Raw genomic sequence first — 17,092 nt, 5'->3', positions numbered from 1 at the left:
AATCTAATAATGCTATTTAACTTTAATTGGATTTTAAATAATGCAGATTTTGCTTATAAATTTAGGAAGCATTTTGAAGAGCACGATTTGTATAATCCAGTTAAAAAAAATCGGCCATGAAAATTTAAATTCCTTCTTTCCTCTAAAAATGCTCCTTGCAATAAGCAGAAATATTCTGACTAATACAATGACCTTCAGCTCAAAATAGTAGGCACTTAATAATTGTTTGTTGTGACAGTTTCGGATGGTGTTTCTACTACTAAAAATGCTTTCAAATTCACAAGTATGGTTCCGAATTTCTGTGACAAACTAGATAAATGATTCTCCCAAACATATATTTTTAAAAGAATGCAACAGCCTCTCCAGAGAGGCTCCAATCTATCTCCTAGTCACAAAACTTGACACAGTTTCACAAGTCTTCTTCAGCCATGGTGGACTTCTCTCTCCTTTTTCCCCAAAGATGTTTTTGCCCTCGGAGCATCTATGTACTGAGCCACCATGGTCCTGTAGTTTTTTGGATTCCTATTCCCCCCGCCCCAAGGCTCTCTGCAGAAACGTAGCTTCTCTGAAATTTCCCTCTCCTTCTCCGGGCAGAGTTAAGTGTCTCTCACTTCCAGAGGCCTCAAGCTACCTCTATTTTAGTGTCCTTTTTTTTTTTTTTTTGTCTTTTTGCCATTTTCTGGGCCTCTCCTGCGGCATATGGAGGTTCCCAGGCTAGGGGTCGAATCAGAGCTGTAGCCACCTGCCTACGCCAGAGCCACAGCAACGCGGGATCTGAGCCGCGTCTGCAACCTTCACCACAGCTCATGGCAACGCCGGATCCTTAACCCACTGAGCAAGGCCAGGGATGGAACTCGCAACCTCATGGTTCCTAGTCGGATTCGTTAACCACTGCGCAACAATGGGAACTCCTATCTTAGTGTCCTTTTCATAAGAACCATATCATTTCCTTCTTTGTCTCTCTTTTCTGTTTAGTTATGGTCTCCTTGAAGGCAGGGACTTTGTCTTATTTACCTTCCTGTTTCTAGGTTCTCTTGCAATATTGGAGAAGAAACAGAGGGAGTGGTGGCGCAAAATCAAATGGAAGATGAGCAGGAGGAAGGGAAGTACAAGAGGAGACCAGAGGTACAAGGCACATCCCAAGATGCTTTGAAACTGATAAAAACCGGCAAGTTCATTTAGACCACAAGCGGCAGTGAGCTTTCCCTATGATATCCTTTGTGTCAAGCTCTAAGCAAAAGGGATCAATTGAAAGGAGACCCCCTAGGACCTTAGGAGCCCTTACCATTGACAATTACATAAAAAAGCATAAGGTATTTGCCTCTGAATTTGCCCTGGTGCACTGATTCGAGAGGTACAGGATGAAAATCTTTTCTTTCTTTTTTTTTTTTTTTTTTTTTTTTTGGCTTTTTAGGGTTGCACCTACGACACATGGAGGTTCCCAGGCTAGGGGTCAAATCAGAGCTACAGCTGCTGGCCTACCTCACAGCCACAGCAACGTGGAATCCGAGCCTTGTCTGCGACCTACATCACAGCTCAAGGCAATGCTGGATCCTTAACCCACTGAGCAAAGCCAGGGATTGAACCCACATCCTTATGGATCCTAGTTGGGTTCGTTAACCACTAAGCCACGAAGGGAACTCCCCAGGATGAAAATCTTGACCTCACACAACTCTCCAACTGAATTTGTGCATCCTGCTAACTGATGCCCAGGAGAACTGTGCCCTGAGCAGTGGTCCTTGGCAGTATTCCTTGGCGAAACATGATGAGCGGCTTGGGGCCTGGAAGGACATCAGTCTGTTCTTTCTGACTTGGAGTAAGGTCTGAATAGTGGTTTCTCTGTGCCCAGGGCAAGCTCCTTTGACAATTCTTGTGTTTGCTGAGAAGTCCAAAATCCTCTCGGTCAAGTCCAAGTTTAAGAGCAGGATGGACTTCCCCCTCATGTCTACTCTTGTTAGAACACACCTACCAGAGGCAGCTTCTCTCCTTTTGCTGGATGCCTAGGGCCTGGTCAACTCTCAGTAGCTATTCCTCACTCCTGCACCTTCTAACCTGTTGTGCGTGGAAGTCCTAGTTCTACTTTCCCTTGAATAGCCGCCCACCATTTAGACTTGGGTTGGGGTTTGAACTCTCAAATGGCCACAGGGGCCAGGTAGCTAAATCCATGTGTGAAGGGAGCACAGCAGGAACCATGGCCAAACACGTGGCACATAATCCACCTGAAGGGGAGGGCTGCCATTCAGTGCCAACCAATGTTGTGAGGCAGGAGTGTGGCTGTATTGCCAGAGCTGCTGATTTTCTGAGATAAATAGGAGATTGGATTTTTACGTAAAATCTCTTCCCTTTTAAATATCAGCAACAAGCTGTATTAAAAAAACAAACAACTTAAACACAGAGTGAGCCTGAGGATTTCTGGTCTAAAACTCTGATTTAGAATTTCAGAGTCACAGAGGTTGAATAGAAGTTGGTTATCTGGTTTAAGCTCTTTATTTTAGGGAAACTGAGGCTCAGAATGGGCAAAGGACTCTCAGAGGTTATGGAACCAGCCAGTGAGAGGTCAGGACTTGAATATGGTCCAGGCCTGCACTAGCATTTAGTCAGTCTGTCTTTCTTTCTTATCTTCTTTTTCAACCTTACATTCCTAACTTAGATGGGTCACACTATCATTTTATTTTTATTTTTAATTTAATTTTTGTCTTTTTAGGGCCACACCTGCAGCACAAGAAGGTTCCCAGGCTAAGGGTCAAATCGGAACTGTAGCTGCCAGCCTACACTGCAGCCACAGCAACTCGGGATCCGAGCCACATCTGCAACTACACCAGAGCTCATGGCAACACTGGATCCTTAACCCACTGAGTGAGGCCAAGGATCCAATCTGTGTCCTCATGGATGCTAGTCAGATTCATTTCTTCTGAGCCATGATGGGAACTTCTAGTCGTTTTTTCTTTTGGCCATGACCATGGCATGCAAAAGTTCCCAGGCCAGGAATCGAACCAGAGCCACAGCAATGACGAGCCACAGCAGTGACAATGCCAGATTCTTAAGCACTAGGCTACCAGGTAACTCTCAGCATTTTGTCTTTTTATTCCCTGTGTATTATAGCGACTGGTGCTCAAAAACATCAGCCCGTTAATGAAGGCAGGAAGGATCCATCTCTTGAATTCAGGGCTCGCCTCTCCTGATTTTTCACTGGAGAGCAGCAAGACAGAGTTGTACTGTCTCGTGGTGTGTGAATATGGTGAGGTTTTGCTGGTGATCTCATATCATTCATCCAGAGCAGTGATATGAAGGAGAAACAGTCTGAGAGTCATGAGAAGGGGAACCCTGAGTTGGGGTCACACTTGTCATGGACACAGTTTGTCCATCAGGTAGAAACCCCCTTTCTTCCCCCACCCCGCCCCCCCATCTCTGATTTTGCTTCGAGGCCTCCTCCTCCGTCCACCTTAGAAACTCTTCCATCACCCCTTTGCGGCCCAATGTTCTCTTCTCCTCCCCACCCACTTGGCCTTCCTAAGACTTTCTCTTGTAGATGCTCTGAGTTCGAATTTCACATGCTGGCCTGAATTTTGCCCCGTTTTTTCTAGTTCCTCCTGGTCTGTTAGATTCTCTCCCATTCTCTAGATGGTTTAACAATGGGAGTGGCAAGATAACGTTTTTTATGGGTGTGGGGGATGGAGAGTGGGCGGAGAAGTTAAGAAGTTCAAGATCAAATGTGGCTTGTGGCAAGGGGACTTGGGTGGAGTTGGGTAGCTGAGGCTGCAAACACATGCACTTTAACAGAGGTTAAAATTCTCCATGTTTCATGCTTACATACTTGCCGTTAGTCCCTTGCTCCCCACCCTCCCAGTAAGTGAGCGAGCATAGGGGTGCCCAGAAAAGGGCGACTTCTCACTGAATGGATGGAAGATTGGCTCCCCTCCCCCAGGAAAATATGCTCTTCAGCGCTTTTGACTTTCTGAAGACAACACAACTCCGAACAGGTGTTTACACCAAGGTTTTGCTAAACTTGCCAAAAAAAAAAAAAAAAAAAAGAGGAAAGCTGCCAGTGACAAAAGACATTCTATTCTAAGCTAGTAAAGTGCCATTTGGAAACTATAAAGAGGTCCTCAGTGCAGTCCCTAAAACCATCAGGGTGCTGTGTGGCCATGGAGATTCAGGGCTGGGATTTGCTTGTCCCTTAAAGCAGATGAGACTTGTTTATTTTGGAAGTAGATGCCTTATGAATTTTTATTTACTTTAAAATACATATTGATATTGAATATCATGTTAACATTTGTTTTTCTTCTACCCTTTATTTTAGATGAAGCCTAGTCTTGTCATTCATGGTTTCTGTCCACCGCAGAGGTATTTAGGCTGGCAAAAGATTACTGTGTGTACTTTTCTTCTCTTCAAAGGTTAAATGTAACTCCTGAGAGTTATTTAGCTAAAAAAAAAAACCCCAAAACAAAAAAACTGTGTGTTGGGTTGACAAGTCCCTACTATGTGCAGCAGAGGCTTAGTTCAGGGCTGGGAGTACAAATTTGGTTCCCATATGGCTTATTTATGTATTTATTTTGTCTTTTTGCCTTTTTTTTTTTTTTTTTTTTTTTAGGCTGCTCCTGCAGCACATGGAGGTTCCCAGGCTAGGGGTCCAATTGGAGCTGTAGCCGCTGGGCTACACCAGAGCCACAGCAACGTGGGATCCCAGCCTCGTCTGCGACCTACACCACAGCTCACGGCAACGCTGGATCGTTAACCCACTGAGCAAGGGCAGGGATCGAACCCACAACCTCATGGTTCCTAGTCGGATTCGTTAACCACTGCGCCACGACGGGAACTCCTCCCATATGGCTTGTGTTCATCGTCAGAGCGGGACACCAGACTTAAAGCAGATAATTCAGCTACAAGTGAGGAAACGCAACACGGAGGCAGGAACAAAGGGCTTCATTTGAAACCAAGCAGGACCCTCTTGTTTCCTTCCTGGGGACAGACCCCTGCCTGTGTCCCCCACCTCTTGTTGGAAAAAGGGTTTAGCCTCCTAGGCCTTCCCTGCATTCCAAAGAGCAAATTTGATCAGAAAAGTGATAAAACTCAGAAACTAAGGAAAACAGTCAAGCAAGACAAAATAATAATAGTTTAGCCATAAAACAAACTCAAGGACCTTTAGTTCCTCCCCAAGGGCTATGAATAGTATCCTGAGCCATATCCTTGAATTGTTCTGCAGCTTAGAAAACCCCACCAGGTGGAAGGAACTAACTGTGTGAAGACCAGGAGCATGGAGCCCCCAGACCAGGCTGGAACCTGAGGATTGATAATACTGACCCCTGTGACATCACCCTGTTCCATCACCATCAACCAATCAGAGAACTGTGCACATGCTGATCAGGTGCCCTGCAACCCACATGCCTAAACTTGCCTTTCAACCCCCTCCTTCAAAACCCTCAGGGAGTCCGGCTCTTCTGAGGATCAGTGGCCCGTTCTCCATGCTTGGCCCCACGTTGGGTGCCTTGCAATAAAGAGCACTTGCCCTCGCCATCCAGAGTCAGCAGACTAGCTTTGCTGTAAGTCGGGTGTGTGGACCTACGTTTGTGGCAGTACACAGCAAAGGCTGAAGATTACGAGTCCCAGGGCCCAGTGGCAGGTCCCAAAGACTCGAACATGCAGCCAGGGTATAGGAGGTGGTTTTGGGGTCCAGGTTTGCTGGGTGGGCCTCTCCAGCTAATACTGACTGGCGTCTGTGCTTAAAGCTCTGGTCTCGGAGGGGCCATCATCTCTACTAGAGGGAAGGTGAAAGCCCTCATCTGCTTCTTCTCCTTTCAACAGGTTCTAGAACTTCCAGCTCAGCCAGCCAAGGCTTGTTCTCCAGCCCCTTCCACCCACAGCTTCCATCTCTTGCCCCACCCTCAGCTCTCGGTCCCCTCGCCTTAACCCTACCTTTGCCCTGGTCTCCCCCAGGCTCTCTAGGGGAGCCCCGAGCCTGCTCCCCAGGCCGCACCCACCTCCCATTCCCCAGGGCTCCCCCTGCAGTCCCCCGTCTTTCTCCCCTATCCCTCACCCCTGCTCCCCTCTGTCAGGCTTAGAACTACCGTCTACCAGTTTCCATCACTACCCATTCCAATCCCTGGTTTTTCCTCCCAGAGGAGGCCCTGTTCTTTCTGCCAGATTCTCCAGGAGCCCCTCACCTGTCCCCATTACCTTCCCACTTGCTATTGTTCCCAGGGGCTTGGAAACTCAATGGTAGCTGCCCCTCTTTCTGCCCTTGAACTCTGGGAGCCACAGGCCTTCCTATCACGGACATTTAGCTTTAAAATTTTTTTTTAAAAAAATCTACTTGTTCCTTTGAAAACCAATTTACAGTGAAAAAATGAGTGATTTTTAAGAATGCTGAGTAAACAACAGGACAGGTGGTGGATGAAGTTAGCAACAATGATGGGCGTTCAGGAAGCACCGTATTTCCCCTTTCAACCTTACCGCAACCCAGGGAAGTTCACAGGTGGATCTTTGTACAAAGGGGGCCCCCTCTGGGTTTTGTGACAAACCAATTTCTTAAACTACATCACATGACATGAAGGAATTTAAGGAGGAAAGGGTTGGTCCCCCAAATCCCATCGTCCCACTAAGTTTGGGTGTAGCCTCTCCCCTGGTAGGATGGGGTGAAGACGCCCACTGGAGCTGACTTGTTGTCTAGGCAACCCAGAAGGAGATCCCAGGGTCACCTCTGGCAATTGTGCCCATCGAACCGTGATCCCCATTTTATAGATGCAGAAACGGGCCAGCGAAATTTAACGATTCATCCAAGTCACACACCAATTCCAGGGCCTAAATTCAAAACCAGTCTGCTGTTTTATACACAAGGAAGAAAGATTTTTATAAAGCAACAGGAGGGGAAGACCTCTGGTCTCTGGGCTTCACTTTGCATCTCTGAGAAGTCAAGTGCAGGTCTATGAGGATCCAGCCAACTCTGTGGTATTTTGACCCCTTCCCCCCTCACTCCACTGGCCCCTCCCCCTCACTCCCTATCCTTTTTTTTTTTTTTTCCCACGTTGGGAGCAGTAAGAATTGCAGCCGTCTCCATGGCTGATGGTAAAGACGGTTCAGCAGGAAGCTTGCTGTGACTCACCTCCCTGCTACAGAATTAGTGCCCACATTAAAATGACTCTGACATTTTACGTTTTAAAATACTTTGCAATCACGGGCAATGGTTCATGGTAGATGCATCTGCAGACAATTCTGAGATCTTGTACATAAACATCGAGGAAAATAGGAACTGTTTCTTTAATTCTTACACTAACAATTTTTAAGAAACGCTTTTGTATTCCATTCAACACTTTCTTCCCTTTTTCCTCTTTCTCTCTCACTGGTTCTGAAAAATAAGTGTAGCCATAAATATGCAGGCTGTAGGAAGCTGACTTTTTCTATATCTAATAAAAACCTCAGGGAGTAATTGAAATAACTTGGCGCCGGTAGTCAGGTTACGTGCCGCATCATATCAAAGGAAAAGTCCATAGTGAGGAAAGCAGCAGAAAACAGGAAGAGGGGCTGGAGAATAAATAAGGCCCGGACATTAAATAATGAGTAACTATGAGAAACTGGAAAAAAAAAAAAAAGAATTTTTTTTAAAGAACTATATCCCTAGAAAAAGGAGTCAAGGAACATCTTCAAAGAAGCTATACTAGATAAAGTGCACACTCTCTGTATGTCTAAGGATTGTGAATTTAAAGAAAGGATCTATCACCCCCTCGCCCCAGTTCCACCCCAGCATTTATTCATTAGATGGAAGTCTGACAGAAGCCATGGATTTCAATCAAATTTTGACACGCAGGTGTTTTCATGATTGGCCTCTCCTCCCCTCTCCTTTCTCCCTTTTTATCTCCACCATCTGAATTCTAAGGGAATATTGTCAAGACAGTGCACCCACAAAAGAAGAAACATCTGCTATAAATTGTGCTGAGCACTTTTTGGAGAACCTACTTTGGTCTTTTTGATTTTGTAAAAGATGACTGCATTCATTGTGGGTACACGGTGATGCTGAGATGACATGTCTGGGTCTTAGGAGACAGAGAAATGCTGGGGTGGAGGCACAGGGAAAGAGGGCAGCTTCCAGCTTGTGCTTCTGGCCAAATCCTATTCCTTATTCTGCACCCTAACAAGGTGCCACTGGCTGGGGACCTTGCGTCAGTTTTTTACTGTCCCTACACTTAGTTTCCTTCCAGATTTTTGCTGTTGTTGTTGTTGTTATTTCTCTATAAACCCAAAATCAGAAATATTTTTTTGAAAAAGAAAGCAACTACCCACAATTCATAAAACATGATGATTTTGGTGAATTTTCTACCAATCTTCTTATGTATAGCTAGTTTTCTTTTTAAAGTAGAATAGAAACTAAATTACACTATCCAATTTTATATATTTTTCTTTTGCTGGTGTTTTGTCTTTCTAAATAAAAATACAGGGACTTTTAACCCTCACTTTCTAGAGCTGTGAAATATTCTGTTCTACAGGGGTGTTTTTTTTCTTTGCTGTTTACAGGCTACATTGAGAGAGAGCTTTTGACAGCAATGGAGCTATTTGAATATCTCACTAAAGGAAAACAGAGAGAGCAGGAAGGGGCTGGTGTTCACTTTGTGTCTACGATGATTCTCAGGTAGCTTCAATGACAATTTTCCAATAAACTGTGAGTCTTGTTCAAACACAAAGAGACAAAGCTGATCTCTTTCTGCAGGTCATCTCGGATCATAGACCAGTGCCTTTATTATGTTTGTTGGTGTCCGAATGGAATCAGATTAAGCTGGGTACAAATTCTACCTCTTCTGCAACTTCCTATTGCTGTGACCTGGGACAAGGTTCTTGGTCTCTCTATGCCTCTGTTTTCTTAGCTGCAAGCGTATGGGTGTCATTACAAATCCTCAGTTTTGAGAAATGTATTTTAACACATTTGATATTGGGTTCAGTGCTGCAATCAATGTGTACATTGCAATTTTTCTTTCCTTTTTCCTCCTTAAAACTTTCCACAGCTAATACAATCAGTGGTTTCTTAGAATTGAAGAAATATAATAATATAAATAATATAATATGTAATATAAATATGATAAATACTTGCTTCATAGCTCCTTGAAAGGATTAGATGAAATATTATACATAAATTGTTCTTAGCATTTGGTAAGAGACCAATAAAAATCAGCTCTTATTTTATCAGTAAGAAAAAAATCTACGTTGTTCTTAGAACAGAACATTTGTTCTATGTAGAATATAATTATAAAAAATATGTTATTTGTAGGTCATATATTTAGGTAAAACTTGCACTGCTTGGAAAATTCCTTAATACTCTTGTTGGTTAGAATTGGAACAGGGCTGGCAAATAGGTTTAACTTTATGTACCAAGTCTAATCTGTTGATGTTGATTGTCAGGTGTGCTGTGTTGTCAGTTGCTGAGGCAGAATCTGAGTGTGGCAGACAAGAGTGCCAAGGTGGATTAGTAATATATTCCCCAGGCTTAAGGAGATGGAGTGGCAACACACACGTTAAGTGTTTGCTGTCCCTGGATTGTGTGTCACAAACCATTACTTGGCAGCTCATTAGGCAAGAGCTGGGCCGTGGTTTATTAACCAGGAGTGTCCTCAAAATCTTGTGGCAATGGACTGAATCTGCGTCCCCGGTGGGAGGTGAGAACCACACAGGTAAGAAGCAAGCCCAGAAGGTTCCAGATGTCCTGGGAAATGTGGGAGGCTGACAGAGACCTGGAAGTCATGACAACACTCTGAAAATACGTTCCTTTTCTTAATGGCTTTGCAGGATTTCAGCCACAAACTTTTAGCTATTTTTCTTAAAACTCCAACCGCATTAGAAATGTGGGAGACTCTGCACCACAGGGGAGGGTACAGACTTTGCAATGACCTTGATTTTGCTCGGTCCTTGTTCTGCTAATACTCACTTAGGTCTTGCCTCCTTAGCCTCGATGCCGTGCACCTTGGCCTTTCTAGAACTTTGCTGTTGGATGACTGAGGTGTCCCTGGGGTCTATCCCTTGACTGCATCTCATCTCGTTCTCTTTCGCTGCAGGTAAAAGGCTCTAAACCCAACCCCTCCTCTCCCCCCACCTCCAAAAAGGCAATGGTAGAGGAAAGGGAGACTGTCCATTTGTTTTCTGTTCCTTACGATCTAGTCCTCAGCTTCTGGGGTGCCTAAGAAATAAAGCCAATCATCAAAGGCACATTGGAGAAGGTTTAAATGGAGCACGACATACCGTTTCTTGAAATGTTCTGGTAGTCCCTGTGATTGCAGCGGTTCCTTTTCCGTAAACGAAGGTAGATAGAGTTTTCTTTAAGTCTGAAACAAATACATATGTGTATATTTAATGTCAGGAGAGTGATATGATGGAGTCTAAAGACACATGACTTCATTATGATTTTTTAAAATGTGGTGAAAATGAGCTCAGAAAATCAAATCTCTGTGGACATGTTTTCTGTAAACTGTCAAAACATTATTAGTTGTTATGAGAAACAGTCCTATAAAATGGGTTGCAGGTTGCATTGATGTGGTGGGGTCAAACCTTTCCTCCTTAACGAAGACCTCCAGAGTCATCCCTCTTCAACCCTTTAACCAAGAGCTGCTGTATGTCTCAAGCACCTGGTCATCTTTACCAACTTTGTTATTTTGAACCTGACCACGTTCCCTTTCTTCTTTCTGTTGCTGTGAAGCTGTGGCTGACACTCCTGTTTGCCTTTCTATCCATTTCTCCCCCTTCATCAGTTTTAATAGAAGTTTTAGCAGGACACATGTCTGCCCCAAATGATGTCTGTCCCGCACAGCTAGGAGTGGGCATTTCACTAAGTTTTAGACAATGAGATGGAAGTGGAATTCTCCAGCAACAATTTCTGGGAATGTTTCTTAGGGAACTACTGGCAGGTGGTCCTTGCTCCTTCTCCGCTGTGTTGCCTGCAACACAAATGCTGCCATCTTGGACTATGGGGACAACTTCTACTTGGGAGCTGGAAGGCTCTTAGATCCCCGAGGACAGTGGAGTTGAGTTCCTTCCTGTACCAGACCTAGACTGCACATGTGAGAGAAATAATCTCATCTATTATCTTATTTAAACCACCCAGATGCTGAGTTTTTCTCTTACCTGTAGCTGAATTTAATACTAATGGACAGAGATTCTAGAGATAAATTTTCAACCAGCATCAGTCTATAAGTGCACATATTTTAAGTTACTTTCTTGGCTCCTCTTTGTTCCATCTTCAATTTTCTATCTTCTTTTGCCAACATTTAATTTAACGTAAATGTAATTTAATGTTATGTTCTCTTTACTTTTATCAGCTTCCTAAAATCCTTTTTTGAAACAAGACCAGGTATAAACTAATGAATAATAATTAAACTTAGACATATTTGATTATTCCTCCAATGTATTTTATCTTCTCTTCATTATCATAAATTCCCTATCTTACAACCATAAATCACATTTATTTTTAAATGTTATATAAGTCTCACTCATTGTATTATAATACTTGCCAACTGTCTTGGTGTTTCAGAAAGGTGAGCCTGTATCAGGTTTGGGCACTTGGAATGTACTGCAAAAAGTGTTTATTTAAGTCTGAGAAAATTACACTTGATCTTAGCCAAAAGGCCGAGAAGCGATAAGTCTGAGAAAATTAATAATGATAGAAAACAAACTTATGATTACCAAAGGGGAAAGAGGGGAGGAGGAATAAATTAGTAGGAGTTTGGGATTAATATATACACACTATTATACATAAAACAGATGGTCAAGAAGCACCTACTGTATAGCATAGGAAACTATACTAAATATTTTTTTGAACTTTTTTTTGGCTGTGCTCAAGACATGTGGAAGATCCCGGGCCAGGGATCAATCCCGCTCCACAGCAGTGACCACAGCTGCTGCAGTGATAACGCTGGATCCTCAACTGGCTTAACCTGCCCCAAGAGAACACCCTATACTCAATGTTTTGTAATAACCTATAAGGGAAAAGAATCTGAAAAAAACATATAACTGAATCATTTTGCTGTGCACCTGAAACTAACACAACATTGTAAATCAATTATACTTCAATTAAAAACAAACCAAAAAACCCTACTAAAAACATTTCTTAAGAGAAGACCAAGATCTCTGAGCAATATTTTAATTATAGGATTTTTGCTGTGTGGTAGAATTTTGAGGTGAATGATTTATTTTACTTTTAAAAATAAAAGCTACCCACGCACATAGTTTGAAAAATCAAATAGATTTTACTTAGGTGATGTTTACTGAGCTTCACTATGTTCCAGACACTGATCCAGGCACCTGGGTCTACATCTACTGGTAAATGAAAAAGATGAAGAGCCCTGCCCCTCTGCCACTGACATTCTGGCAGGAAAAAACCCCCACTGAACATCACGGATAAGCAAATTAGAGAGGAATCTACAAGACAGTAAATGCTATTAAAGAAAAGGGAGGCTGGGAACTAGAATTAGAGTGGGCAGAGCAAGAGAAAGTCTCATTGAAAAAGTGAATGTGAACAAAGCCTTGAGGTGGTGAGCCTCTCACAACCAAACAGTGCTTGTCTATAAGGCTGGTCGTGATAAACAGCAACCCCACACTCCGCATTCCTTCCCATTTCTCCATTCCCAGAGGCAATTAATTTCAACCTTATTTGACCGAGTCTTTTCCTATTTCCTTCCTTATCTCTAAATAACATACTTTCAAGGCTACTTCTTGAGTTTTGAGTTTGGGCGCTATCTATTCACTTCCCACCATCAGAAGAGGTGGGGAGAGCGGGATTTAGCTCTTCACAACGGATCTCCGACTGCCTTTTCTTCTCTTCACACCTCTCCTTTCCCTGGCGCTAGTATCTGCCTTTTGTTTCTCCGCTTAATTTTCTTAAGTATTTATCATCAATTCACCCTTCAATCTTTTTTTACAGTTGTTTGATCTCTTTTTAATATGCTTCAACATGCCGGATAGTTTTTGAGTTTCACCTTCTATGGGAAACCTTTCCGGAACCCCTTGACCTGCACAATCTGGACCTGTTACTTTCTCACCCTGGTGCACAGAGGATATCCTGGGAACTCCCTTCTCCAGATTCTCGGCCTTCTCGTACCTCTTCCTGACTTGTTGGATTTCCTATTTCCTGGAAGACCACAGTTTTCTCATTTTTGATGGACAGGACTTTGAAGTAACATTTGAAGGATGTGTAGGAAGTAACTTTTTTTTAGCATTTGTATATCTGAAAATGTTTTTATTTTTTGACTTGGTGTGGTGTAGGGTGGTGAGGTACTGCTGGTGAAGTGTAGGGTGAACCCCCAAACACATCTTGCACCATAATTATAAACATAAATAAAGTAAATAGGACTTTTGGGGGAAAAACTTTAAAGTAGAGAAGCAGCAGAGTTCACTTGGTTCCTGGACTCTCATTAGGTGAACTCCAAGGTGTCTTAGACTGGACATAGTGAGACTAGAACATTTGGGACACCCTATGTATTTTCAGGGAAAGCAGGTTCTGGAGCTTATAAGTCACCATGTAATAATAATAATAGAGTTATGGAATAGGCAACAGTTTTGTAAAAAGGAGGGGGTCCCTTACCTTCTTGCTAAGCACTAATAGGAAGAAGGAAATGGGCCTCCAGGACCATCAGCATTTGCTTCTTATTGACTGATGCAGTAGTTTTAATGACGGCCTCATTATCTTTGACACTCCTACCCTTAAATCTTGGCTGTCTTGTTGCTTCTTTGACCAATAAGATATGGTAGAAGTGACGCTATGTCAATTTTGGCCTGATTTTTAAGATCCCTGGTAACTTTGGTCTCTTGCAGCTCTGTGCCACCATCTAAGGTCTAACTATCTGGAGATGTCATGTAAAAAGGCCCTACAGTGGAAGCAACCTCCTTCAATCGGTCAATATATAAACAAAGTCTGGTACAGCCATACAATGGACTATTACTCAGCAATAAAAGGAAGTAAACTATCAAGTCATGAAAAGACACAGAGGAAGCTTAAAAGCATATTACTAAGGAAAGGTATCCAACCTGAAACTGCATTCTGGAAAAGGCAAAACATGGAGACAGTTAAAAAACCAAAAAACCCCAAAACAGTGGTTTCCAGAGATTATGAGGAGGGGTGGGGTGATTAATAGGTGGAGCACAGGGGCTTTTTAGGGCAGTGAAACTAATCTGTACATACTGTAATGGTGGAGACGTGTCCTTAGGCATTTGTCAAAACCCACAGACAGTATAACACAAAGAGTAAACCCTATTGTAAACTATGGACTTCAGTTAAGAACAATCTGTCAATGTTGGCCTTTCATTTGTAATAAATGTATCACGCTAATGCAAGAGTAATAATAGGGGGAACTGAAGAGATGAGGGCGTATATAGGAGTATCTGCATTTTTGCTCATTTTTCCCCCATAAACTTGAAACTGCTCAAAAATGAAAGTGTATTAAAACCAAAGCCCTACCTAGAACAGAGGAGTGATCCAGCTAAACCCAACCTTCTGGTCACTTCTTCCCAGGTACCCCCTCACATGAGTGAAGCCATCTTGGGGCCTACGGCCCTGAGGTAAGTGATTACCATGAAGTGTCCCTGGACATTGTCACATGGAGAAGAAGAACTGGCCAGCCAAGCTCTGCCTGAATTCCTGACCTCCCAAACTATGAGATATAATAATGGCTTGCTGTAAGCCACCAAAGTTTGGAGCACCTTGTTACACAATAAAAGCCAGAACAGAGGCTTGTAGAATTTCAGGTTAATACCATTTTCCCTCAGGAGTTTGAAGGAATGGACCCACTGGCTCCCAGCCTCCGAGTGTCACTGTCTGAGGCTGTTCTGTGCCCCAATCCTTGGAGAAACTGAGTAGCATCAGTTCCACATGTTCTGAAGTATCACAATGACAGGCTTGGCATGGTTCTATTTTCATTCAGTGTAGACATTTATTTGGTGGACCCTTTCAACCTGGAAACACAGGTCATTCAGTTCTGAGAGATATTCCACTGACTCATTTTTCTACTTTTCTTAGAAGTCCAGTTATATGGATATTGAGTCACCTAGACTGGCCTTCTAATTTTCCAAGTTTTTCTGTCCTATTTTCCATCTCTTTGGCTTTTGCTCTATTTTCTGGATGATATCCCCAACTTGACTTTTCAGCACTTCTATGAAAATCATCTTATGTTATGAGAATAATTTCCAAATGATCTTTTTTCGGTCTCTGAATATTTAATTTTAATATTAATTTTTTAATTATATGAATGTAACATCTCATCTTTTTGAAGATATTCATTTTAGTTATTTTTTATAAGCAATTTTTTTTTTTTTTTTTTTTTGGTCTGTACCTATGGCATGTGGAAGTTTCTGGGCCAGGGATTAAACTCTCATCACAGCAGTGACCCAAGCTGCTGCAGTGACAAAGCTGGATCTTTAACCCACTGCATCACAAGGGAACTCCCATAAGTGGGATGTTAATTAGAGTTAAACATTGTTTTTAGTCCTCTGAGAGCAAGTCTGTTTTCTTGAAGTTCTTTTTCTCGTTTTTGTGTTGTTTTCACATTCAAGGTTCCTCTCAGATGTTTGATGATCTCGAGCTGCTGGCTTATGTTTTAAAGTGGAAACTGATTGAAAACCCAAAAGCTGATTGGGAAGTGGGGCTGCTGGGGGTGAACTGCTGTCATGGTCATCACGGGGTGGGGGGGGTGGGGGGGCTGGCTGGGCCTTCCTCAGGGAACTCCTCTCTCCGAGTCTTTCAGGCTTTCCTTTCGGGATGTGCAGATTCCCCAGAGACGGGGCTTCTAGTCTCCTACTGGGTTGTTAGCCCTTAGGAGCTGAAGGTGGGTGGCCCTCAGATTCAGCATGCTTGTGTTTTCATAGGGTGCTCCTCCCTCACTATGTCGTGTCTGCCAGTCCAGAAGCTCTTGATTTTAGCAGCTCCAGAGGATAAACCCGAGTCTTATAGCAGAATAAGGGAAGGAAAGAGATCTGAGGCTCTAACTACTTCTTCAGCAATTTTTCAAGCAGTACTTCCGTTTTCAGCTTCCCCTCCATTTCTAGAGCTACCATATGGAGCCAATTCCCAAGGTTTTGGGGGCTTCTGCAGAATGGTCCAGGCTGCTTCTCAGGCTTCCCTCCTACTAGCTTGAGATGCAAATCTGAGTTGACAAAGTCAGTTAGCACTTGTCCTTCTGCTTTCCGGCTTTCAACATTTTGTGGCTGTTGGCTCTTCGTGTTCTCTTTGTCCTTGTGGACAAATTCATTTACCGTCGTTTTCAGGGGGTTTCTCAAGGGAGAGAAGTAAATGCTTTGTTCAATCTGCTATCTTACCCAGAGCCTGAAATGAATCCTTTATACACTGCATCATTTACACTCTCTGCCTTGGCTGTTTCGTTATATTTTGAAAAAGCAGATGGGAAATGGACATTAGATCTGAGTTCAATACTAAAATCATTTCACGGTCAATGAAGAGGGGTTATTTTCCTTTGGGAAAGTAACTGTTACCAATATTTAGCCAGAAATGTATTTTTGATAATTCTAAGAATGGAATTTATGTACTGAAATATTGTTTTGCTCTTGACCTGCTCATGGAGAGTAAACAGTGTGGATATTAATGTGGATATAGTTACTCTCACCTTCCATTACAGAAAGAACATAGGGATCTTTACCAATAGGCAGGTAATTCCATTACTCTTTCTGATCAGAAACAGCATCTAGAATTTGGGGGTTAGGGTTTTGTACTAAGCACTAGGAATTAATTCATCTAATCAAAGATACTATTTTCTTTCATTTCTGCCCCCTTCCCAATACATAATCTGTCTTATAAATTTCACGAATTGAATTTTTCATCAAGTGCTCAGGAATCCTGAGACGACAGAGGGATCAATACAGTATTTCGAGAAGCCTATAATATAGTCCTTGAGATGCCTATAAATTGAGAAGATTGCTTAATAGAAAGTTATTTATAAACAGGGTCAGCGGAACTTGAGTTAATAGGCTAAACTGAGGATAATGGGCATAGGTTAACTGTGATCACCACTCTGGTTTCAAAGCCTTTGCTCCTCTCCCTACTTGGACTCAAGTTTCCCGTATGATCTTTGGTTTCTCCTCCTTTTCCTCTGTTGTGCATCAAAAGCCAGTCCAG

The 17,092-nt window shown here is 42.8% G+C and overlaps 1 protein-coding gene across 3 annotated transcripts in view; it reads right to left on the bottom strand.

Annotated features, from left to right (window-relative positions):
• Positions 1 to 17,092, bottom strand: part of AOAH (acyloxyacyl hydrolase) — a 183,060-nt gene that overhangs the window by 45,040 nt on the left and 120,928 nt on the right. For all 3 annotated transcript variants that reach the window (XM_013985718.2, XM_021079244.1, XM_021079245.1), the window contains one exon: positions 10,219 to 10,301. In XM_013985718.2, the coding sequence (XP_013841172.1) occupies positions 10,219 to 10,301 (83 nt within the window). The remainder of the gene's footprint in view (positions 1 to 10,218; positions 10,302 to 17,092) is intronic.

This window comes from Sus scrofa, chromosome 18 (genome assembly GCF_000003025.6).
Source record: "Sus scrofa isolate TJ Tabasco breed Duroc chromosome 18, Sscrofa11.1, whole genome shotgun sequence".
Lineage (NCBI taxonomy): Eukaryota > Metazoa > Chordata > Mammalia > Artiodactyla > Suidae > Sus > Sus scrofa.
Note: the sequence above shows the minus strand (reverse complement) of the source record. Positions and strands in the feature narration are given on the sequence as shown.